Source organism: Carassius gibelio, chromosome B3 (assembly GCF_023724105.1).
Source record: "Carassius gibelio isolate Cgi1373 ecotype wild population from Czech Republic chromosome B3, carGib1.2-hapl.c, whole genome shotgun sequence".
NCBI classification, from domain to species: domain Eukaryota; kingdom Metazoa; phylum Chordata; class Actinopteri; order Cypriniformes; family Cyprinidae; genus Carassius; species Carassius gibelio.
In genome coordinates, this window is record NC_068398.1 from 20,363,856 (window position 1) to 20,389,165 (window position 25,310).

A 25,310-nucleotide genomic window follows, 5' to 3' on the forward strand; every position below is an offset into this window, starting at 1 on the left:
GCGTAACCTGCGCCTTCGTGTTTATATACGCTCACAACACGTCAGTGAAACTGAAACCAGCCAATCAGAGGACGAGCCGAGTGACGAGGAAGTGGTAAACAGTCAGCTGAGAGTCAGCAGACAAAGGAGATAAGATATTTGTTACCCTTTTTCATAATGGAAAAATGAACCCAACAGAAAACGATTTGATATTCTAGTTTTTTTTTGTAAAATAATGTTTTTAATGACAATGTCAGTCCTTTAAGAACAGTATATTCCATGTTTTGTAATTGAATATAGATTACACCAGGGGTGTAATGTAATTTATTACATATTGAACGAAAAAAATCTTAATAGATTGTATTAATTAATATAAAAACAATGAATAGTAAACCCTTAATTTAAGATTAGCCTTTAATGAGAATGGAAAATGTTCAGTAGCCTATAATCAAAAACTATAGAACACCCTTTGGTATAATTTAGTAAACATTTTGTATAATTCAACATGTTGTTTCAACCCGACACCTGTGCCACCTGGTATTTTCACAGCAAACATTTAATGTTGAACCTTAAACTATTTACAAAATAATGAAATGACCCTTGACTTCCTTGGCACTGCTGACTTTGTTTGCTCAAGTCAAAAGATCCAAGTTGAATTAGTGAAATGGAAGTCTATTGAAGGATTAAAAAAAAAAAGTAATATAGCATGATGTTAATCTAAAAATCATCCTAATAAAAATGTTCAATTCGCTGTGCTGCGTATGTTACATTTTAGAAACAGAAACCATGGTGTGGTAAAATCATGCGACAGTCTTCCAACTATATGGAGCTCAGTTTTTTATTACTTAGTAACTACCTTTAGAATCGGATGCAAAGGTAATCCATCAGGTGACAGTGACTTAGCATTTTTGCACCATAATTTGCACAATAATTTGCACACGAAACCTCACTTTTGTCATCAATAAAACATGTCCACTCACAAGACGTGGCATTTTGCTGTGTCACTGTGACTCAGCAGCATTGCACATGTTCACTTCCTTATGTTTGACGCAAGCACATTTGGAACTAGAACAGGGCGTGGACCGATGTCTTCATGTCAGCTTTTGTAGTAAACAGCTTTCAGACTGCCACATTATAGTAATTTTCAATTATCAGTATTTTTCATATATAAGACTTCTGGTAGTTATGAGAATGAGATGGTAATAGTAACTATAGATAATAAAACAGTAATAGATAGTAATGAGAGTAATTGTCTTTTGAACAAAGAGACCGATGTAAACTTACAGTATAACCTAATGCTCTATGCTACTTTTCAAGTCTTCTCAGATGTCTGCTAAAGAGCAGTTGATCTGGGAAACATCTGCGGTGTAAAGGCATCTGATAAACGCATAAGATAGACTACATTCTAAATCATAAACACATTCAAGTAATTTGTTTAATGTTTATTTAACATCCGATACAAATAACTAAAAAATAGCAATGGCTATGGCTCCGTACAACACAGATATGTCTATTTTACATTTGCTTTTACGTAAAATAGAGGTCTTTGTGTTGTACGTGTACTATCAAGGGTGGGTAGACATTGTTATTTTTTTTTGTTAAATAGAACAGAGTACCACTCATTTTAGGCCAGTTTTCTGATCATTTAATATTGGTTTAATCATTTTATTTAAGCACCCTAAACAAAACATATTTTTAAATGATGTACCTCACACACACTATAAAAGACAACAAGGAATGTTTGACAATGTTTTAATTTTTTGCATTTGTAATAAAACCTGTACTATATTTGCAGTAAACAAGTTAAACTTGTTATAATAGATTATTTGTCAGAATACAACCGTCTGTCATGGGAAACATTAATAAAAGTAACCTTCCTTATTTCACATGACCTTGTGAATGTGAAACAAAAGTTAGAACTTCTCCTAAACATGCCCAGTCACTTTCTGTCGTCCAAAATTTAACAGAGGTGGAAAGAGTACAAAAATATTCTACTCGAGTAAAAAAACCTTTTGGTAAACTGTCAAAGCTGTATTTTAACAGGAATGCAATGACGGAAGTATTACCTCTACATGTTTGCGAATGGTTCATTTCGGGATTTTATAAGCTACTAGTCTGGTCTCCCATAGGCAAAGACAGCTAACACTGCTTAATACAGCACAAATATGGCCAGGGCTTAACTTATTTTTCTTAGATTTCGACTTCAGCAGAATACGACAGGGTTTCGTTTTCAGCTGGGTTTGCACCATAACATCTTGTCAGTCTCTATCTTTCTTCTGATTTTAGCGCCAGTTTGTTCTCCTGCTCATTATTTACTGTACTAGTTTACAGGGAGCGACTTATTATTTTACTCAATAATTCATGTTTTTTTAAATATAGCAAAGTACAATACTTAAAAAAAAAAGTTAAAGTAAAATTACAGATTTAAAAAAACACTTTTTAAAAAGTAGAAGTACACAAAAAGCTACTCGATTACAGTAATGTGAGTAATTGTAATTTGTTACTTTCCACCTCTGAAATGTAATAAGTGCTTTATGCAGTAGGGATCCAAATACTTTTCCACACCACCGCCTTCCTCCAAAGCTCTTCTTGAAGAGAGGGATTTGAGCTGGTCCAGTTTTGTCCTGCTTCCCTCTCCTCCTCCTCTTCACAGTGTAACCACAGACGTTTAAGGGGACTCACACAGGAGTACTGGAGAAACTGACAGCCCTGATGAAAAAAAAAAAGTTCCAAACATGCAACAAGATGAGTGCTGCCAGAATATTTTCCTTGTTCAAAGCAGGCAAAATAGCCTGCATGCTTTTACAGTTACGTACTGTGGAACAACATCTTTGTTAATGTATGTCCCTGCCAAGGTCAAATACACGTTTCTATTCCTCAAATCTCAATGCCTATTTGTTGGCTTCCATTTTAAGAAAAAAAAACAGCTCACCTCTTTACTTCCCCAATACCAAATGCTTTGAATCACACTGTGGTTGGCAAGTGCCTGCGTCAGCTGATCCCTGCCCCCTGTTATAATACTGACCAGACCTCCGGGGATATCAGAGGCCTGCAGGACCTTTGAGCAAAAAAAAACAGAAGTCGAATACGTTACAAACAAAGAATTGCAACGTGAAGATTAATTGTAAAACATTGAAATTAATAGAGGCAGCCTGAAGGTTACAGTGTTGGTGTAAAGTGTCTACTGTTACAACTTAAAACATAAACATATACAGAAATGTATTTATTTAAAAAGTAACAAACCTGTATAAATTCAAGAGCTGGAAGAGGGGATTTTTCACTTGGCACTATGATAACGGCATTACCCATGGCAATAGCTGCCCCTAGCAAAGACACCAGAGGGAGCAGCGGTTTGGAGTTGGGGAGAATCACTCCCAGCACCCCTAAAGCCTCAGGAGATGACAGGGCAGAACCAGACTGGGGCAGGAACTTTAATGAGAAGAACATATAATTAGAAAGTGAGCAAATAAAATTTTGGGTTAACTTGCCCTTTGCAGAGAGCTCGATTGACAGGCGATTTGACCAAACATAATTGCAAATCAAATGAATCAAATGAAAAAAAAAAAAAAAAAAGACAGGAGTGTACATTAACATCAGTGGAATTGAACTTGAAAAATGTGAATTGATTTCTTTCCGCAGTTGAAACTAGAAACCTTCTGATGTTCTAAAAGAGAGGAGGATATGATCAGTTCCCATTCCGCCTGAACTGAGGCACAACAGTGATCGGTCACCACACATTAAAGAGCCACAAAATGGTAATGTTCCAATTAAAACAAAAAAAGAAACAACTAAATTTGACTGATGTGATTTTGTGTCTTATCAAAAGAAAGCTTATATGCGTTGCCAGTGTCCTCTTTGCTCCGCAATGTATTTTTCACTGTGTGAGAACATGGTGTGTGGCATGGGAGGACCATGGCTTATCAGATGTAGCAAAAGTAACTAAGCCGGGCAGTCTTTTTCGAAGGGTCAGTTGTGCAAACATTTATATACTAATCAATAATATTGTAGGTTCTTACTGGAGTACAACCATGCTGTTTATCACAGCGTGCAGCCCAATCAGAGAGCCTGGAGATGCTAAGCTGCACCTCTTTCTCTGCCTCTTCTAATGAGATGTCGGTTTGAGTCTGGATTGATACAGCCATGTCCCGCCTCCGCTTATCTAGACTGTCAGCAAGTGAATAAAGCGACTGAGAGCGTGCAGCGGGACTTTTCTTCATCCACCTGCAACAACACATCACAATAGTTTTGTCAGTATTTTATCAAAATGTTTGACCTACTTTTTTTGGTCCATATGATTTATCCTCATGGTAACTTTCCCATATGCTCCTACCCTGGCTGGACCTTAATGGCGGCCTCCACTGCATTCCGGACATCCTTCCTGCCTCCGTCTGGACAGTGAGCCAATACAGCACCCCCAGGGGCCAAAACTGACCTGCTGCAGCCCGAGTCAGCTTTACGCAACTGACCACCCACGAGCTGCGAGTAAAAGCGAGGGACACTGTGAAAGAGAGGGGGAGAGAGAAATGGGTCATAGAAGAAGACAAGAAGAGGTCTGAGTTTAGCAGACAGCAGTAGTGGTTATTCAGCCATATTTTATACATTGGTCTCAAACCCACAGCCCTGCACAGTTTAGCTCCAACCCTAATCAAACACACCTGATCCAGCTAATCAAGGTCTTCTGGATTACTAGAAACTTCCAATCAGGAGTGATTTGATATCAAATCAAACATCACGTTAGGTTTTTAACATCAGATTGATTTGAATATTTGACCTGTTTTTGACAAAAAAATTGGTCTTATCAACATCGATTGCCCACTGGGTAGGGAACTTATTTAACACAATTAAATAATATAATTCATGTTACACAACAGAAGAAAAGAAAAAGGGGGGAAAAAAGGAAAAATCTAAATCAGTGGATGAAAGCCTGGGTGCATTTTACAGATTTTAGTGACTTGATGTCTATGGTGCAGAGAGGAATTAAGTAAAGTGTGAGGAAGTAATGAAGTGCGGTGACCTTTATTACAGGAAGCTGCTCAAAAAAAAAATCCTTTTCAAAGAGAGAGCCCCACACCATCTGTTGCTGGTAGTGCTGCTACAATACCAAGATAATCAATCAAAGATATTGTGATTTCAGTACAGGGTCAGTCCATGTCAAAAAACTGAAAATTTCCCCTGAAAAAGGTTCAGGTATAGTTTATGCTCTGTGTTCTGCCCTGACTCACGCAAGCTCTTCAAAGCAAACTGCATTGACTTGGATCACAGATGGACACCCAACTGGAGCTATGAGCGCTCACTCGTGCTCAGGCTGTGCGAACCCAAAAATCTGGCTTTTGTGCGGACTCCATGCCCAGATCTTAGCAGACTGTGCGGAGGACAAAAATGATGCCACATGGACTGTCCGTAGGCCAGGGCAGAATTAAACAAGAGAAGTAAACTTCTGGCTTAAATTAAAAATGGGTCAAATTCAACAACTTGCACATGGAGCCACAATGAGATCCCCATATCTCTGCGACTGAACTATTTAGGGCCTTAAAAATCAAGACACCCAAGAGGTTTAAGAACCAGAATCTAAAAGGATATTGAGATTGAAACATTGAAACAAAAACAAATAAAAAAAGAGGATTTTTTTCATATATGGCATTTGGTATTATGCTATTATCAGGACTTTAATCTAAATACTTATCAATACAGACTTTTGATGGACAAGATCAATTTATGACATATCAATTTATGACACCAAACCTACCACCAAACTACTGAACTATGAGCTTCAACACACCCACCTGGAAGGATCAAATCCTTCAGGTATCATGAATTTGGAAGCTGCTGAACCAAAGCCAGCATAGTTGATAGAGCTGGGACTGGAGTGAGGAAGGGAAGGTGAGCGTGACGGCCGAAGGAACTGATACAGACCCTACAAGGGAACAAAAAGCACAAAGGAGTCAGGCATTCAGAACTGGCCACCAAACAAGACCATACAACCAATCAGAAATACAGTAGAAAACCCAAAGGAACAGAAACAATAGCGTAGACAGCACTGAATCCCATTCTCAGTACACGAAACTAAACATGTGACCATTTTTATAATATACCTCTCTGCCTCCATCAGTGCAGTTCCCGCTCTCCCTCCGTCCACACAGGGGCAATGCGGGATCCATTACAGAATGACAGTTCACCCACACCGAACCTACACACAGACTGTAGAGAAAGAAAGAGAGGCAGTGAGGGCAGTAAGAGATCAAGATCTAAATGAAATCAAGGTTGTCCATATAGTTGACCAAGCATGTATGTACCTCTTTGCAGACTCCAAAGCCAAAGTCAAATCTTCAGTCCAGATGGAGGCCGCCTGACCATAAGGACTGTGGTTTCCTATACACAAGCACAGATCACAAAACATTTAACTTATACTGCAATGGCATTAATATAATATGTACATTTGTGAAAATATTCCATTAAAAGCTGCAAACTAGAATGATTTTCACTGCACTCAGATAACAATGCATGCCTATGGAAATTAGCTTCAACTCTTTAGCTTCATATAAATCAGTTCTTTTTAACTGCATCCTCACCGAGTGTAACTCCCTCAGCAGAGCTCCTGAAGGATATGAGGGGCAGCACAGGGCCTGGAGGAGGCGAAATCACAGACTCGCAGGAAGGAGCCAGTCCACACAGTACAGTAGGGGGGTAGACAGCACCAGTTCCAGGTGGACATGACTGGATCAGCTACAAGGTGTGAAACCACAAGTATTCGCCCATTAAATACCAAAAAAAAATCCATCCTAAAATATTTGTCAAGATTTAAACTTAAATGTCCACACACTGTCGCCCCCTTCTGCTGGGCCTCCTGAACTGCAGCATCTAGAAGATTCCTGTCTGTCTCAGTGGCAAGAGGAACACATTTCATCCCAGTCATTCTCAACTTCAGCCTGGCCACAACACTGTCCAACACTGATTCCTGCACACAGAGCACCCACTGGAACTGGACAAGAGAAAGAGACAAGCAGGCAAAAAGATTATTATTATATTTGTTCTATACATGACAAGTGGTTTTCAATCACTGAGCACCCCTAGCAGACTACAGCAGTACTGCTGAAGCGCCACTATTTTATTTTAGAAAATAAGCACTAATAACAAATAGTATATATATTAAATATTAGCTACCCAATTATTAAATACATATAGAAATACCACATAACACACATTTTCTTATGTTCTTTGCTGAAAAACTAGGAAACTTGTAAAATATTTACTATATTGGAATAGATAAGATCTTATTTTTTTATATTCTTGAGAAATTTCTCATGCTCTCCAAGGCTGCATGCGTTTAATCAAAATACAGTAAAACAGCAATATTGTGATATTATTAATATTTAAAAGAACTGTATATTTATTTTTACATCTCTTTTCTTCTTGAAGGCCAGCTCTATCACGCCGTCCACAGCACTGTCGAGGTCTGCCGAATCAAAGATGATAAAAGGGCACACCGAGCTGAGAGAGAGAGAGAAAGACATTGGGACTCCCCAACCAGCCACTGCTTTAGCCAGGGCTTCTCCAGTCTGTTGTCTTCCGCTGTAGGTCAGGTAGCTCACTTGTGGAGTTTGAGCCACTGTGGCACCCAGTGATGCTTCACTGCCTGTGACCACATTCAGTACTCCAGCAGGGATCCCAGCCTCCAGAAACAGCTGAGCCAACAGAAGGGCAGGAAGAGTAGTAGTCTTGCCAGGCACCACAAGAACAGTATTGCCTAGAAAATAAATAGACATGTAAATAAATAATAGTTAAACCGCAGTTTGATTTGCACCCGCACATCTCATTCAGATATGAGGATTACAAGTATTTTACATTTATGAGCAAGAACTCTTAATGAATTGAGCTGTTTTAAATCAAATATATATATATATATATATATATATATATATATATATATATATATATATATATATATATATATATATATATATATATATATATAATTTGTTAAAGCAGTTAAATGCAGGGTTATAATTAATGTTCATTATATTTAGAACTAAAATCATCAACAATAGTTACTTGAAATAAAAAGTTAACTGAAATAAAAATAAATATTATTAAGTAATTTTATTTCATCTAGTTGCCAAGGGAACACTTCTCATTTACATTTAGTTGAACTTAATGTACTAAAACAACTACAAATAAAACAAAATTAAATGCTTAAAATGAATATACACATAGACACATTGAAAATGAAACTAATTTAATGACAAAAACAAAATGAAAGAAAGTAACTAAAAATGGAAAATATATAAATGTAAATATTATTATAATTATAATTATAACATAAAAATGTTACTTAAAATAAAACTAAAATGAAATCTAGTAATTTTATTTAAGCTATTTGCCAAGGCAACATTTCTCAGTTTTATTTATTTAACTTAATGTACTACAATAGCTAAAAATAAAATGAAATAAATAATAATAATAATAATAATAATAACTATATGGATGTTTAAAAAAAATCTAATGACAAAAAAACAAAAAGTGAACAAAACTAATTAATGTTAAAATGGAAAACAAAAATGTTAATGATTCAAAATATTTTATTAATAAAACCTGTAATACTATCTTTATGATACTAAAATAACACCAGTTAAATGTAAACCAATGAAAAAAAGGTTTAACAATAACACAAACACAAACCCAACAATTGTATAGGGATGATGATCAAAATACTGTCAATACTTTTTTATTTATTTTTTTTAATTAATTTATGTTTAGCATTAATCACACCTTTAAATGTGAGACACGTTATTTACGTGCCATTAGTGCTGCATCTGCAACAATGCAATTTTTAGAAAGTGCCACAGTTTTATTACAGTCAACACTATTAACACAAGTTAACCTTCAAATGCCTAAACTGCTGCTGTCAGCAAGTTATTAAAAATTATTTTTTACCCTCTATTTTTATCCCACTTCATTTATCTTTTGAAAGTGTGGGAGTATATTAAAGTATCATTATATTGTTCATATATTATTTATCATATCATGTTTTAAGAGAAAGACTCACCCATAGCTAGAGCTGGTAAAACTTTAAGCAGAAGAAAGTAGACAGAGCAGTCATCTGAAACAACCACTGCCACAACACCTAGTGGACAGACAAAAACATGACATGAGACTCTTAGTACAACCATGCCTCCTAGTACACATTTTCAACAAGTTCTCTCTCACACTCACACTCTCACACACACACACCTTGTGGGATCCACTCAGGCATGAGCGTGTCTCGTAGCTGAGCCCAGCTGGCATAGTATTGGGCCAGTCTAATGAGCACAGCGGGAGAGACAGAAGACTGAGAGAGCTCACACAGCTCCGACACACACTGACTGTGTCTCTGCAGGACACTCGCCAACCTGGGGCACAGACATACATTAATAATGAGGTCACATGATGTAACATTTATGAGATCATTCTGAGTAAAGCTCTAGTACTTGAGTAACACTTTGGCTCTTTGGAAACAGCTCAGTTCACTCCAGGTTTTGAAGGCTCCAGCCGCAGATGAGGCAGCAGACGCAACATCCTCAGCTTTAGCACAAACAGTGCTGCAGACCACCGCTGCTGTACAAGGACAGGAGGAGGAGAATATCATATCACCCCATGGAAGATAATATGACAGATCTGGACTTCAGGAAAAGATCAAATATTGCTTACCGTTGGCATCAGTCACATCTTGGGTCTGTCTGTCTGCAGGGCTGGAAAATTTCCCATCAATGAAGAAGCCAAGAATGCGAGAGTGTTTCTCCAGCCATGACTGAGAGAATGAAAAAAAAAAAAAGAACAGCTACTTGACATTTACATTTAGTCATTTTGCAGATGCTTTTATCCAAAGTGACTTACAATTTGGGAAAACATAAAATGATTCTTCTTAAAGAGGCAAACAGACACAGGAATTGCTAGTAATTCCAAACTTTAGATATTAAGTACAAGCTAGAAAAAGAAGGAATAAAATAAGGTTTAAGGTTTTTAATGATGAAGCCAAGTAGTTTAGAAAGAAATGAGTTCCCAGCTGTCACTTAAAATTTGCAAGAGATTCAACATTACTGATTAGGGTGTGAAGATCATTCCACCAACCAGGAATGATGAATGAGAATGTTCTGGAAAGTGATTTTATGCCTCTTTATGATGGTACCATGAGTCGTCGCTCACTAGTGGATCTCAGACTTCTGCAGGGATGTAGATTCGTAAGAGTGAGTGGAAGTAGGCAGGTGTTGAACCTGAGGCGGTTCTATACAGTATGTAAGCATCAGTTTCTTGAACTTGATGCGAGCTGTAACTGACAGCCAGTGCAGGGAGATAAAGAGAGGTCTTGATAATGTGTGTTTAACTGGAATTAATATCTCACACAAATTGGATAGCAACGATGACAGTAAACTTAAAATTAAGTTTAAATATGCTGAAAATTCAAATGACTGATAATTCAAACAACAAGCATGTTTGATTAAAGTAAGCAAACTGGAGTTTGGTTGTTCCTCCTCTCTGAGGAAACCAATAGAGTGGCTTTGAAAAAACAGTGTGAAGGTTGCAGTAGATCATTCATAGAACGAATATAGCTCACACAAATACATGAACAGTTAACCATTCTGAACTTTGCTCACAACACTTAAAGTGGTAGCATGTGAGAAAATTACATAGACTTATTTGGTTCCAACCTGTATGACCTTTCTTTGGCTTTTTATAAAGTGTGATATAAGAAATATAAACATTGACAAGCTCAGTCACTTTCGACTGTAATTGCATGGCAAAAAGATTAATGCATGGCAATTAATGTGAATGGTGACTGAAGCTGTCAGTTGGGTCATTCCTGTTATACATTGACTTTTATGTCCCAATTATTTATTTAATCATATTTTTTCTAAAATGAGTCACATATTTATGAGATATGGCTTAAATTGTATATTTAGGTCTTCTTTATCACTTAAACATGGATAATATAAATTATAAATACTATTTTGTATTTTACACACCTTTTCATTGATATATGCATTCAATTTTATGGTGCCCTTAGTGCAAAGTAATCAACTTCCACAAGAAAATGAAATGATAAAAAACTAAAAATATGTTTATGTTATGTTATAGACGAAGATGTTCATTCGTGTTTCACGTGAGAAAACAAGTCATATGGACTTGTTACATGTTAAGTGTGAGTAAATGACAATTTTTTTTTTCTTAATCGAACTACTCCTTTGAGACTTCCATTTTTTTTAATGGTAAATTTACAGCAAGAGGACCACCAGCAGCATCACATGCTTCTCTCGTGAGCTGTCTGTATCCTAATGAGCAGTCACATGTAAATCATTGTAACACAGGGTGAAAAGATGGCAGTGTTCTGTGGCACTTTAAATGATACATAAATATCAAATTGATAAGTCAAAGTATTATGCATTTTATTTGATCAGCTAACTTTAGCACTCTCTATTCTAATTTTATTATTTTAAAAAAACGTTTCCCTTTTAGACTTGCACTCATTTTCTTGCTTGTACTGTTAAAAAACTAACACTAGCTTTTCTAATCTCTTGTATTCTATGTGTTTTATTTTTATTTATTATATAACTTGATACGTGTAGGCTACTGCGTAAGCTAAGTTAACAGAGACTTGTTATAGCATTTGCATATATCGCTCTTTTGTTGATTTTGATTGTTTCCATTGTCCTCATTTGTAAGTCGCTTTGTAAATGTAGGATACAAAGTTCATTTACCCAGAGGATTGCTTTACCTGTGCAGTTGCTGTGCTCGTGCTGGATGGTCCATACTCCATATTTTGAAAGATGTCGTGCACAGTCTTTGTAGAAGTGCCTGCCATAACAATTTAACCTATAGAAATAAAAATGAATATGCTTATTCAAATTAAATAATAATACTGAATGTATTGATTCTTTCGATAAATAACAGCGATCAAATGTGCAAGGCTGTCAGTTACAATAAGCAGGATCTGACGGATTCTAGATTACAAGAAACACGTAAATATTAAACAAAACTCAAAAGTGCATTCAACGTGTGCTTACAGGTCCACGCGCTGGTATTTCTTCCTGGGTTGTACTGTGTTGCCAGATCGCGCGAGAAAATCAAGCAAAGTCGTATTTAACAGCAAGTCACCAAAAAGATAATAAAAAATTAAATAATAATAATAATAATAAAAGAAAGAAAAAAAAGAAGCGATAATCAGCGAAAACTTATTATATTTATTTTTCCTGATCTGAATGCCGGGATGGGACACCACAGACAAATATATATATATATATATATATATATATATATATATATATAAAATATACTATAAAAAAATAAAAAAAATTATATATTCAACTGTATGAAGACATTGTGAAATGTTAAATAAATTGTTTTCACGAATACTTTCATAACAATATACTTTAAAATAATAAAGGCTTCTTAAAATAATAAGATAATAAGTAAACTTTATGAACAAACAATCGCACAGAAGTTTAAGTGGACATGGCAACACTGGTTGTAGGATAGGCTACGTCAAACTACACTTCTACTATGAGCTGTCATTTACAATTAGTAATAGCCTAGCTACGTTAGAAATGCACAGGACTTTAAAGTAAACCCATATTCGTTATGGCATAGATATCAGATTGATTTCAGGAAGGCACATAAGTCTCATTTCGAAGGTTGCCCCTTTCGGTCGCATGTCAGCAGCTTATTTATTATTATGGAATGCAATGGTTACTTTTCTGAAATGAGGCAGCCTCGGCGACGTAGGCGACCGATGAGCGACCTCTGGAGGGCGCAGCCTTCGAAACGAAACCGAAATTGTTACTCATCTCGACAAAAGTTGGAATAGCCTACTAGAATAGAGCGGTACTTCCCGGTACTACGTTTTATCTAGCTGAAACATTAATTGAAACAGTAACAACAACTATAGGCTATAGATTGCGTTTATTTTACTGATATGGCTTGCGAAGTCTCGCAGGGTAAGTAACTGAGTTTTTTTCTTCTTTTTTTTTTTGTGCTCTTAAGCGATGTTATGTTTGTTACTTACGTTTCTCTTCGCTCTACAGATGACCAGATTGGAGAAGCACTCTTAATCGGGTATGTTTCTTTTTAAAATTTAAGACGTCACTGTGTGTTATCTCATATTTAATATTCATTATAAACTTAATGTTTCTGTTAGACTAGTTACAAATCCTACAGTCACAAAGTCTATAGTCTATATAGTCTAACCCCCAGCCAGTAGGCTCATGACCGTAAATTTAGATGGGGCAGAGTCTGGGTCTTGGCAATATATGGAAAACATTTTGTAAACTTTATATTCTAACCTCTGAACACATGCGGCAAGTTTTAGCAGAGATGTGCATTATCCTGTGGGAGGCGCTCGGAGAACAGCATAAAATGCTGTATTATAAATGCTTTAAAGAGGTCATGTCATATGATGTTGATTATTTTGTGTAATGCAATGTGTTTATGTGGTTTAAAATAATATAACAACTGAACATTATTTTCCACATAATGAACATTGTTGTTTCTCCTCTATTCACCGCCTTTCTGAAACTCGTTGATTTTTAGGTGTGCATAGATATCGTTTCTCAATGGATCTCGCTGTGCTCTGATTGGCCTTTGCCAGCTATCCAGTGCGTTACGATTGGTTGAATGCTTCAATCATGTGACGGAAATGTTACGCCCATTAAACCATTTTAGAAGTTGAACAATTAACACACTGTGGCTGTGTCCAAATTCAGGGTCTACATCCTTCGGAGTACTCATTTGAAGGATGTTACGTCACAGCGCCGCGACGAAGGCTGTCCAAATTCATAGGATCCTTCAAATGCGGCCCACCTATCCCAAAAATTTTTTCTTGGCAGGACGAAGCGAGCGGTAGCGGAGTGGGGGAGGAGTATTATTTTCGAAGTTTTTTAAAAACCGTGCGTGTGTGTGCTAATGTGCGTGTGTGTGCTAATGTGCGTGTGTGCGAAGCGCATGTCAGACAGAGAGCATCCTGATTGGCCTGTTTCTGCAAATCAACCAATCAATTGTCAGTGTGGGCGGGCTTCTCCCGAACAAAATTAATCAGTTATGTCTATCTAGAAACAGGAGCACCATGGCAGAGGGAAAGTGCCACAAAAAAAAAAAAGTATAAGACACATTTTACGGCAGACTACACGAAAGTGTACCCCAGTCTTATACTGTAGATGTAAAACATAATGACAGTCTTGCTCAAGCATTGCCCATGGCAGGTTAAATGATTGCAAAAGGCATGTTGAGGTGAGTTGACAAGTTTCATTTCATCTGCATATTATTCAGGCTATTTGCCAAGGCAACATGAAAACAACAAACTCTTCAGACCTGTTTAAAGTTGCAATGGAAAATAAATAAAAGCAGTTTACATAAATTGTATAAGCAGATTATATAAATAGTAAAAGTAATCTACATATTTAAACATAATTAACGAATAATTACATAGGCCTATAGCTTATAGAAATAATATTTTATGCTATATCTTTTAGGGACCACAACATGTTAGGGAGGCTAAGCGCAGGGAAGTTCTCCCATTCAGATAGGCAAAGTCTCACTGAGAAGGTTGCTACAGCTGAGATGTATTTCCTTCCTTTGGGGGTGGGGGGGGGGGGGTCTTCGGGATACCTCCCTGAAATGACTTTTTGCAGGTTGGGATGTCTGTAAACATATTTTAAAAAGTAAAAAAATATATATGCTAAATAATTTATTGAAACGAATATAGGCTATATATAAAACTTTTTAAAATATACAAGTTATATTGTTTTTATGTCGGTGTCCATAAGCAAATCTGTTGACAGACAGGTGCTGCGTTATCACAGGAACATCTCAGCTGAAGATAAGGAGGAAATTATTTAGCTCCTTTTGTCAAGTGCATTCCTAATGACTACATAATGGCACGCACACCCTGCTCACTCTAAAGTCCCCAGTTTAAGTTGATAGGGAGGATCACTTACATTTGGAATTTGCCCGTGAACCGTTCGGTACCGATACTTGTACTGGCACACCCCTAGCATTAACATAAAACCATGTCTGGATTTGTGATAGAGGAAACGACAACAAGCTCTACCAGTTACTCTACACTGTAACTTCTCATTTGGAAGGCCAAACAAAGTAGCTTCGTTTTCACAAAGAAACACACAGCGAAAAATAAAGTTATGCCATATTTCTTTGTGGGAAGACTTTCATAATTGCACCCAAATGTTCACGCAAAGAAAAAAGGCATAACTTGGGGAACTAAGATGTGAGTTAGTGTAGGCATTAGGCTTAAAACCATCCACTTGTTGTCTGATGTCACGTGTCTATCGGATACCACGAGAAAACAACAAAAGGTGCTAATTTGCACTCACAATGTGATATAATGCTTACAAAAAAAATTATAATCATAACCTTTAACTCCATACCGAAGTCCCAGATAGCCAGACAATGACAATATAAATAAATAAATATATAAAAAAACGTTTTGTTTGGGATGCTGTGAGTACGGAGACTGTAGTGTACACCATAAGTTTGAAAGCGTTTAGCTTTAATTATTAATATGAACAAACAGTGCTCATAAACGGCTGCTGAGGTAAAGCGATTGAGGCTTGGACTTGGCTTCTTACATCGTCACTTAACAACCGAATAGGTTAAAATGAGCTGATTTAAAGGGGCCTAGTTGACTCTTATCTTTGATAAAGAATATCTCTTTGGATTTGAGACTTTATTCTTTGCAACTTTACAAATCTTCTTTATGTACCAAGAGCTTTTAACACTCCAAAGAGAAAGGAAAAATTATAATCGCATCATGTGATGTCAATGATTTTTTTTTTTTTGATGAGTTCGCTATTTTAGCAATAATGACGTTACCTTGTTTGACTGATACTAAATTTGTCTACAAACACAAGCACTGTCATGGTGCAACCACTACAGCTTAAAGTTGTCTAATTTGGCACGCTCTCCCTGTTACACTTATAGGAGTAAGGCTTTCTTCTGTATTAATTTTTCCTTACAAGTACAATTTTAGCTGTATTATTTGTGTCCCCTTCAAAAATTGTATGTTTCTTGCTCTTATATTGGTATCTGAGAACTTAAGATAACATACAATAGTTGACAGTAGGCCACCACCATCCACCAATGTCCACCACTGAAGAAAATAACATAGCCTGTGCGGCAGGTCACTAGTTGTTGTAATAAACTACACTAGTCAGCATTTGAAGTGGATCAAAACCTTTCATCAAAGTTTTCCTAAAAACTTTTCTTGTTTTAGGGCTGTTTTTAAGGGATTTTATGATCCACTTAAAATGTTGATTACTATATTTTTTCCAGTTAGTAACATATTCAATAGAACTTTCGACAACATAAGAAAAATCTAAATATTTTTTTAAAAATGTAATGTAAACTCAATTTAAAAAATAAGTTTTTCGATTAAAAAACACAAAGATAATGCTGACTGTAACATTTTTATGTATTCATTATTTACTTGAACCCACTCACTAAAACAGACACTGCAAAAACTGTAATGTACCTAATATAGCTTGTAGAACATCAACTATGCTTGGTAGCAATCCAATCATTTGGAAAAATCTAAATGTCATAGTGATGTTGCCTGTAATTGGAATTCGAGCACCATTTCATGCCTTTGTAAATGGCATTTGAGGAAAGTCATAATGAATTGTTAAAATGTTCTTGTTTATTGGAGGTAATTGTGAATCTGTATGAACATTTGACTAATTTGAAGTTAACAAATAAATGTCTTTCAGGGTGGTAAGAGATGAGGTGATGAAGGTAGCAGCCGAGGTACATGCAGCCCCACCGGGCCTTCCTGAAGCTCGTCCAGTAAGCAACAGCCAGGACCAGAAGCTTGTTGAACAGCTGGCGGAGACCATCAAAGCGATCGGTGATAGACTCGAACAAGATAAAGCATTCAATGAGTCAGTCTGAGATTTGAATCTTTACATCAGTGTTGCTGTCTACATTGGTTTTAAAACACCAGGTTTCACCTTCTGTTTTTCTGACCTCACAGCATGATTGATGGCTTAGTAAAAGTGGCTGATAAGAAAAGTTTCTGGGAACTTGTGGAAAAGGTTTTCACAGATGACCAGATCAACTGGGGGAGAATTATAGTACTGTTCTATTCAATTGGAAAGCTGTCTGCAAAGGTATTGGATTAGTTAGACCCTGCATGTTTCTGTTGTCTTTTGAAAGGGGTCATGAAATGCCTTTTGTACTGTTCTCTGACATTCACTTATAATATTACATCTTTATTGCTATGTTTCTGTTTAGACATGCGTTTTTTCTCTCGTCATTTACACTTCATGTGCGAATTGTTGGCCATGGTTAAACAGGCAGTGATTTAGAAGCAGGGGTTAATCTTCTTTGGCGGAGGCAGAGTTTAGCCACACTATTACATCTGAAAATTACAGGATGTCTTTATAGCACATTGACCTCTTATATATCAAAAGTTCGCAGGGATGTTTTATTTTTGAGGTTCATGACCCCTTTAAAATGTATGTTAATGTGTCTGTTGTTTGTAGACATGCATCTTTATGTTTATATCTGTGCATATACAGTAACTTATAGCTCTTTCCTCTCAATAGATGGTCCTTGCATGCTTACCCACAATTGTTTCAGACATTTTGACCTTAAGTCTGGATTTCTTCAGGAGGACTTTGTTGGAATGGATACGCAAAATGGGAGGATGGGTAAGAAACAATGAAGACACATTTTTACATTATTATCTCAAATAGCTGACTTTTGTTTAATCTTGTTCTAATGTTGTTAGGAGATGTGTTGAAAATTATTGATTTCCTTTGTTTGTACTCCTTAATACAGATGCACAGTATCCCTGCGCTGGCCTGTTTCTCCTTTGAGCAGTTTTCTGGTTCTTCACTTAGTAAATATTTTTCTTATTTTGGAGTCATATTGGGCTTCACTGGTGGCCTACTGCTAGGTGGCTTCATCGTCTCGAAATTTCCAAGAAAAAGCTAAGAGGAAGAAAATGAAAATGTTGCAACAAAAGTGTCCATAATGTTAAGCAAAACTTGAGCAAAACCTTGTACTGTATATTACATCTGGATTTTGTAATTTGCCCCCCTTTTTATTTGAATATGCCTTTATTTTATATGTATTTATACTGTTTTGTTGAAAACATATTGTATATGGTCATATTGATTTGAAGAAGGGTACATGTTTATTCAGGACCAGGGCATATTGTTGTGATAAATCTGAGCATAACGTTTTTATTGATAATTGACACATGTACACATTTAAATATAATTTAATAATAATACGTGATCATTTGTATGTCAAAACTTTGTTTATATATATATATATATATATATATATATATATATATATATATATATATATATACACACACACACACACACACACACACACACACATACATACATAGACAGATGCATGAACATATATTATGGTGCATTTATATAGTGCATTTTTATGCCTAACGGTTCTGTAATAAAATTATAGGCATTTGTACAGATTTTTATTTATTTATTTTTTGAGAGAGAGAGAGAGAGAGTGTGAGAAATAGTCTTTTTCTGAGCTACATTATAGTTTGAGAATGGCTGCTCATAAATCTAGATTTGTTTTGGGTGGAGAAATGCAAGGGAATTAAGCAAACCAATCTCGTTTGTTTCGCTTTTATTTTCCCTTTAAGCCTTGTAGGCTACGCTAGCAGCGAAGATGCGGAACTGACAACAGTTTTATTTTATTTTATCTGATTTGGACCGCAATATTTATTAAACCTGTTAGGTCTGCGATATATCCATACGATGGCTCTGACGTAAAGGCAGAGTCCACATACAGTTTCAGTGTGGTTTGTGAAGTGGCCATCAAATCAATAGGACCGGAGAAAGAAGAAAAAAGCGCTCATGGAATTATTAGGTATGACTTTACCAAACAAACAGGCCTTTGTCATTATTTTTTTAACGTGACATCCCATGTAGTAACATTTTATTTTGATTCAATCTTTTAGATTACCAGTTTTCAGAGAAACTTGTACTTCGGTAAGTTTCACATACATATTTCAATTGTGCTTATAACGTAATATATTTTTTACCTGGATGCCATGTTTTTTTTTTTTTATTCGCTGTGGCATTTTCATTTTCATTGGCATTCACGTTGGGTAGCATCACTAAAGTAATAATCAGTACATGTCGTTCGTTTAATTCAAATGATGTTCCCAGGTCAGTGATGGACCAGGTACAGAGAGCAGGAACATGTGCACATGTGTCTGTTCCTGAACCGCAGCAAATGAGCGCTGAGCGGGAGCAGCTCCTGGACCAGATGGCCGACGTTATCAGAGTCATCGGCGACTCTCTCGATCGAGAGCCCAGATTCAACGAGTTAGTATCGACATCAAATGTCTGTTATGCGAGAGTATTACTGTATGTAATAATTACGGAATTTAGCTTCTGAGTAAAAATATTACTGTCAAAATTAGCTTAAGAAAGAATTAAAGGGATAGTTCCCCTTACAATGAAAATGAATTAATTCCTTCCACTTACCCTCCACTATATATATATATATATATAAATATATATATATATATATATATATATATATATATATATATATATATATATATATATATATATATATATATATATATATATGTATATGTTTATATATAATTTTTTTTTTTTTTTTTTTCATACTAAGGAAGTCGATGGCTAACGTCCATTGTTTGGTTACCAACATTATTAAAATCATATTTTGTGCTCAACAGTAAAAAAACAATGAAGTAAGTAAACAACTATTTTCATTTTTGGGTGAACTGAAGTTGACAATTTTGAGATATAAAGTCATAACTAAAAGTTTCAATTATGAGAAATGAAATAAAAATGTAAATTGCACCAGTATAATGCAAAAGCAAGTCTGTTTTATTAAAGATGTTTTTAATTTCAGCATGGTTGATGGGTTTGCACGTGTGGTAGATAGACGGAGTTTCCAGATGCTTGTAGACAAAGTGTTTGTTGATGACATCACCTGGGGGAAAATTGTTACTCTGATCTGTGTTATTGGGAAATCCATTGCAAAGGTATGCAGTGCTTTTCTTATTTAAACTGCATTCATTTTTATGTGTGTGTGTTTCTATGTATGATTCAAAAATACAATATAAATTTTAGTTATGAGGTACAGGATACATTCAAACCACTAACTTCATACACATTTCAACATAAATGTGTAATGCCAACACTCTTTTGTACGGTTTCAGTGCCCAAACCTAAGTTTTAATGCTCTAAGTTTGGACTATAATTAATCTGTGCTTGTTTTTTGTTTTGCATGGATAGATTCTTGCTGATTTTGTCTCAGGCGTTGTGTCTTGGACACTGGATTACTTCAGGGATAACCTACAGAACTGGATCTGCAGTAGGGGAGGATGGGTATGTTTTGTCAAACATGACAGCACTTGTACTAACACAGCATATCTTTGATAAGCAAAAATATTCTACTCAAGTAAAATTTGTTTAATGTTATGGTACTTAAGTACAAGTAAAAGTACCAGTCTAAAAATCTACTGTAGTAAAAAGTAGCTTGTTTAAAATTTACTCAGAGTAAAAATTACTTACGTAAATTTTAACAAAGGGAGGGAGGCAAAAATGGGATAGGCCAAGGGTGTCAAACTCAGTTCCTAAGCACAGTTTAGACATAACCCTAATTAAACACATCAGATCCAGCTAATCTAATCATTTAGGCTTATTTGAAAAACCACATTTGACACCCCTGGGATAGGCCTATAAATCTCAAACTAGTTGTTTTTAATTAAAGGAACACCTTTACAAATTAAACTGCAGTAACCACAAACATGTCGACACATGACATTTAAAACATTTAGGGAGGGATGTGAGATTTTAATGCAGATCCATGATGTTTTCCACGGTGATGAATCAAAATGCCTCTGATTGGACACTGCACTCATAAACTCAACAAAAATGTGTGTGAATGGCTATAATGCTCAATGCTGCAAAATGCTAGTATAAAGACATCTGATGCAACATGAGTAGATCTGCTCTAAAATGTAACAAGTTTCATTAATTTCACATGACACTTAAAGCCGCGGTAGGGAACTTTTGACGCTCTAGCGGTTAATAAACAGAACTGTTTGCGTCTTGCGGAAGAACATTGTAGCCGGAACTACTTCTCTCTGTTTATGTCTATGAAGAATCACAAAGGTACTGGGTTACTCCGCTGCGGTATCCCCGAAGCAATCTAAAATAGACTGAATATAAACACTTATTATAGGTGCACCCTAGTGATTCAGGACAAGCCAAAAACACGGTTTGGAAAATGGATTCATGGTGTACTTGCTTATTATATAAATTTTTCTGCATTTTGAACACAAACAAAGTTACGGACCGCAGCTCTGATTGGTTGTTTCTTACCGGGAGCGATGGAGTTTCTGCAAATGGCAATAGGAGCACTGGGAGGAGCCAGAGGAGCTTGATTTTTTTCACAGATTATCTGTCTCATATTCTACTGTCAGTACATAATGACAGGTTTAACAAATATGTAAAAAATATTTTTTTACAAAGGTTCCCTACAGCACCTTTAAATTGTGACCACCATAATAGTTCTTGCTTAATTGTGCAGGGACACTTTTTGCACCTAATCATAAATTTGGGCAACATATTTGCCCCAAGCTACTGTTTATTTCTGACCCTGGTCCCAACCAACATTGTAAGTCCTGCTAGGGGTGTGCCATATTGACAACAACAACAACAATTATTATTATGCTGGTATCTTAAGGATTGCTGTGGACAGCTCACTCCTAAAGTTCTTGATATTTTTTTGTGTGGTGGTCAGTTCACAGCAGTGAGAGATTATGGGCATATTTACCTTGATAAAGGCGTTTTTTTTTTTTTTTTTTTAAAGTGTGTATTATCCTTTGTGGCAAATTCTTACATTTAACCAGTTATTTAGAATAATAAGACATTTGGGCTGTTACCAGGCAAATAAAATCAGTATCAACAAAATTCATCTTTGTAATGCAGAGAGAAAAAAGAAGTGGCATTTAGATGTATTTACACAATGTCTAATGCACGATATGAATGCATTTAACATGCAGTTACATATGCAGAAATAATGTTTTGATATATAAGGCATAAAAAGTTAGAAACTCATATTTAGAATATATATATATATATATATATATATATATATATATATATATATATATATATATGTGTGTGTGTGTGTGTGTGTATGTGTATATATATATATATATATATATATATATGTGTGTGTATGTGTATATATATATATATGTGTATGTGTATGTATATATATATATATATATATATATATATATATATATATATATATATATATATATATACACAAAATTAAAAAATTCCAGTAGGTGGCAGTAAGTCACTGCTAATAAGTGAGTCATTGCGGCTTGTGGGTTTTAAAATAGATGTGGCACACTTTTTGTATTGGTCTGGGGATCCCTGCCAATTATTATTTGCTTAACCACTTTAAAGGAACACTCCACTATTTTTAAACTCCACTATTGTCTAACTCCCCTAGAGTTAGACAATAAAGTATTAAGGTTTTTGAATCCATTCAGCTGACCTCTGGGTCTGGTGGTAGCACTTTTAGCTTAGCATAGATAATTGAATCTGATTAGGCCACTAGCATCTCGCTAAAGAATGAAGAAACTCTTATTTAGTCTAGTCAGAACATGTAAAGAAAATGACACATACAGTGAGATAACATAATTTCACTTACCTGGTCTTATCTCTTAAAGCATCCCTTCTTAAAAGTCTATGTTAAAAGAGAGCTGCCTGTTGTGCTATTTAATTTAGCCAACTGCTGCAACCAGTATCCAGCATAGGTGTAATCTCCCTTTATTTTTAATTTGTATACATATTGTTTAAATGACATCTTGGTATATCTGTTGGAAATCAAATATTCAATATCGCTACTCATAAGTACTTTGTACATTATCAGTGCAGCGGTAGATGTTCAAACTAATATCATGTAATTTACATCTTTGTTGATATAGCAGAAAGGAGGCTAGCCTCCCCTACAAGGTTTCTTTTCTCAACTCTCCTCAGCGCTGAAAGTGAATGCTGATTGGCTCATTTGTTTATTTTTTTGTGTTTTTTTTTACCAACGGAGGCATGAGAGCTCAGCGATCACCCGGCCTCCCCCTCCCCTTCTCTATAACCCAGCGGTTGTGATCACAACAGCAGATTCAGCACATTTGCGATAGAAAACTTTCCAACTTCAGTAACATGTTATGGTACTACAGCTGTGAAATTACAAACAAAAAATACACATTCAGAGGCATGAATTTTGAATTTCCGTGATTTTTTTTTAACATTAAATCATCCTCCTCCCATTTTCACCTCCAAATTTTGGGGAAGCTGTGCCTACCCCAAGGAGCTGCCTCTGAAATTTAAATATAATCTGGGAATTGAAGATCGGATCTATATCTGTTTTGCAACAACACATGTATGTGGCGAAGTGTAAATGGAAACATTTTAACAAATCAAATAGATATCCTCTAACTATATATAACTATAACTCCTATAGCTCCTATAAAAATCCTATAATTGTCAAAGCTTCATTTAACCATCAGTGCAATATTTACCTTACCTCTACATGCTTGTGAATGTTTCGTTTTCAGCTGGGTCTGCGCCATAACATGTCTTGTCTGTCTGCATCATTTTTTTTTGTTTAACTCAGTAATTAATGTGTTTTAAAATTTTGCGAAGTACAATATTTCAAACAAAATATACTTAAAGGGTTGGTTCTCCGAAAAATCTAAATTATGTCATTAATAACTCACCCTCATGTCGTTCCAAACCAGTAAGACCTCAGAAAAACATCATCATGTGACATCACAGGGTCAGTTAGAATTTTTTGAAGCATCGAAAATACATTTTGGTCCAAAAATAACAAAAACTATGACTTTATTCAGCATTGTCTTCTCTTCCGGGTCTGTTGTGAGAGAGTTCAATGTCCAGTTCACGAACGAATAATTCGATTTAACTAGTTCTTCTTGAATATTGGTTTGTTTTAACTCAGAGGGAGTGTCAGCCACATTTAAAAAGTTAATAGCTTAAGTCATTTGTGGATTAATGCGTATTGTAGACGAGAACCGTTTCAAATTATTCAGTTTCGATTTGGTGAACTGGTTCAAGAGGGTGAGGGTGAATTAATAAATACAACATTTTCATTTTTCGATAAACTAACCCTTTAAGTACAAGAAAAATTACAGATTTTAAAAATTACTTTAAAAACTAGAAGTAGGCTACACAAAAAAGCTACTCAATTACAGATATGTGAGTATATGTAATTAGTTACTTTTCACCTCTGGTAATAGTCACTCTTTTAAATACCTGCAGATCAACAGTATCTCTTCCTTGGCTCATTACTCCTTTGAGCAAGATTTTGGTTCCTCGTCCAGTCTGAACTCACTCTCCTGTGGAGTCTTCTTCATCAGTGGAGTACTGCTGGGTGGCCTCATCGTCTGGAGACTAAACAGATGACTGATGCAGTGCCAAAAGGAAAAATGCTGGGATTTACACATGCAATTGAATGGACCTAAAATAAAGATGTTTTGACAGAGTAAGAGAAGACTGCTTGCCAATATTATGCATAGTAAGAAAGTATAAAACATTGTATAATGAAAAATGTATGATCAGACAGAAATTAGAATGTGAATGTTTTTTTTTGGCATGTATCAGTCCATGTGAGTGAGGAGGGATAAAATACATGCAAAAAGGGGAGTATAGCAATAACTGGCAGGACTTGAAATGTCATAGGTGCTGTGCCAAGACTATTCACTGTAATAGTTACTAACCACTACCTCGTCTATAAAAATTTTTAGTATAAATGTATAAATAACCTTGAAACCATAGACTGAATGACAATGCACTAACAATACGATGTACAAAAATGTTATTGTTACATTTGAAATGTAATTGTTTCAGCTTTTCCAATAATGTAGATTATGAAACACCAATTCAAAAGGCCTACATTAAATAAAGTCCTTCCCGAAAACCCATGAAGGTGCATGTAAAGGAACATCATTATTTAAAACATTTAGATATTAAAGTTGCATTTGAAGGAATCACCTTCACCATAAAATGCCAACATTATAACAATAAGCAAAAAAAAAAAAAAAAAAAAAAAACATTCTTGGATTCCGGAGTAACATTAAAAAACTCACAAAAACTTTTGAAGAATCACACCGGACACATGTTGACAATGTTGGCATGACAAACACAAGAACAAGGGATGGCAAAAAAAGCTTCTTCCTTAAAAATAGAGAAAGAGAGGGAACAGATGAGGGGGGTGGAATGCAA

General features: G+C 35.7%; 2 protein-coding genes across 4 annotated transcripts; one reads left to right on the forward strand and one right to left on the reverse strand.

Moving 5' to 3' along the window:
- Nucleotides 1–1,715: 1,715 nt before the first annotated feature.
- On the reverse strand, nucleotides 1,716–12,063 carry LOC127953696 (aldehyde dehydrogenase family 16 member A1-like). 2 transcript variants are annotated; one of them, XM_052552961.1, is made up of 17 exons: nucleotides 12,015–12,063; nucleotides 11,726–11,823; nucleotides 9,664–9,763; nucleotides 9,444–9,567; nucleotides 9,208–9,365; nucleotides 9,023–9,100; nucleotides 7,377–7,723; nucleotides 6,800–6,958; nucleotides 6,549–6,702; nucleotides 6,273–6,348; nucleotides 6,072–6,177; nucleotides 5,763–5,893; nucleotides 4,310–4,477; nucleotides 3,996–4,200; nucleotides 3,223–3,408; nucleotides 2,912–3,037; nucleotides 1,716–2,688 (listed from the first exon to the last, which is right to left on the reverse strand). In XM_052552961.1, the coding sequence occupies exons 2-17, from the start codon at nucleotides 11,810–11,812 to the stop codon at nucleotides 2,512–2,514; spliced, it is 2,382 nt and encodes a 793-aa protein (XP_052408921.1). In that variant the 5' UTR covers nucleotides 11,813–11,823; nucleotides 12,015–12,063; the 3' UTR covers nucleotides 1,716–2,511. The 2 variants fall into 2 exon arrangements, with proteins under 2 accessions (XP_052408921.1, XP_052408920.1); XM_052552960.1 differs by having other exon boundaries at nucleotides 9,444–9,570.
- A 487-nt stretch (nucleotides 12,064–12,550) lies between these two features.
- On the forward strand, nucleotides 12,551–25,008 carry LOC127951767 (apoptosis regulator BAX). 2 transcript variants are annotated; one of them, XM_052549771.1, is made up of 12 exons: nucleotides 12,551–12,944; nucleotides 13,032–13,062; nucleotides 16,725–16,895; nucleotides 16,988–17,123; nucleotides 17,562–17,666; nucleotides 17,797–18,873; nucleotides 18,965–18,995; nucleotides 19,176–19,334; nucleotides 19,651–19,732; nucleotides 19,897–20,029; nucleotides 20,283–20,375; nucleotides 24,348–25,008. In XM_052549771.1, exons 1-6 carry the CDS (start codon nucleotides 12,923–12,925, stop codon nucleotides 17,950–17,952), a joined length of 621 nt encoding a protein of 206 aa, XP_052405731.1. In that variant the 5' UTR covers nucleotides 12,551–12,922; the 3' UTR covers nucleotides 17,953–18,873; nucleotides 18,965–18,995; nucleotides 19,176–19,334; nucleotides 19,651–19,732; nucleotides 19,897–20,029; nucleotides 20,283–20,375; nucleotides 24,348–25,008. The 2 variants fall into 2 exon arrangements, with proteins under 2 accessions (XP_052405731.1, XP_052405730.1); XM_052549770.1 differs by lacking the exon at nucleotides 19,651–19,732.
- Nucleotides 25,009–25,310: the final 302 nt, after the last annotated feature.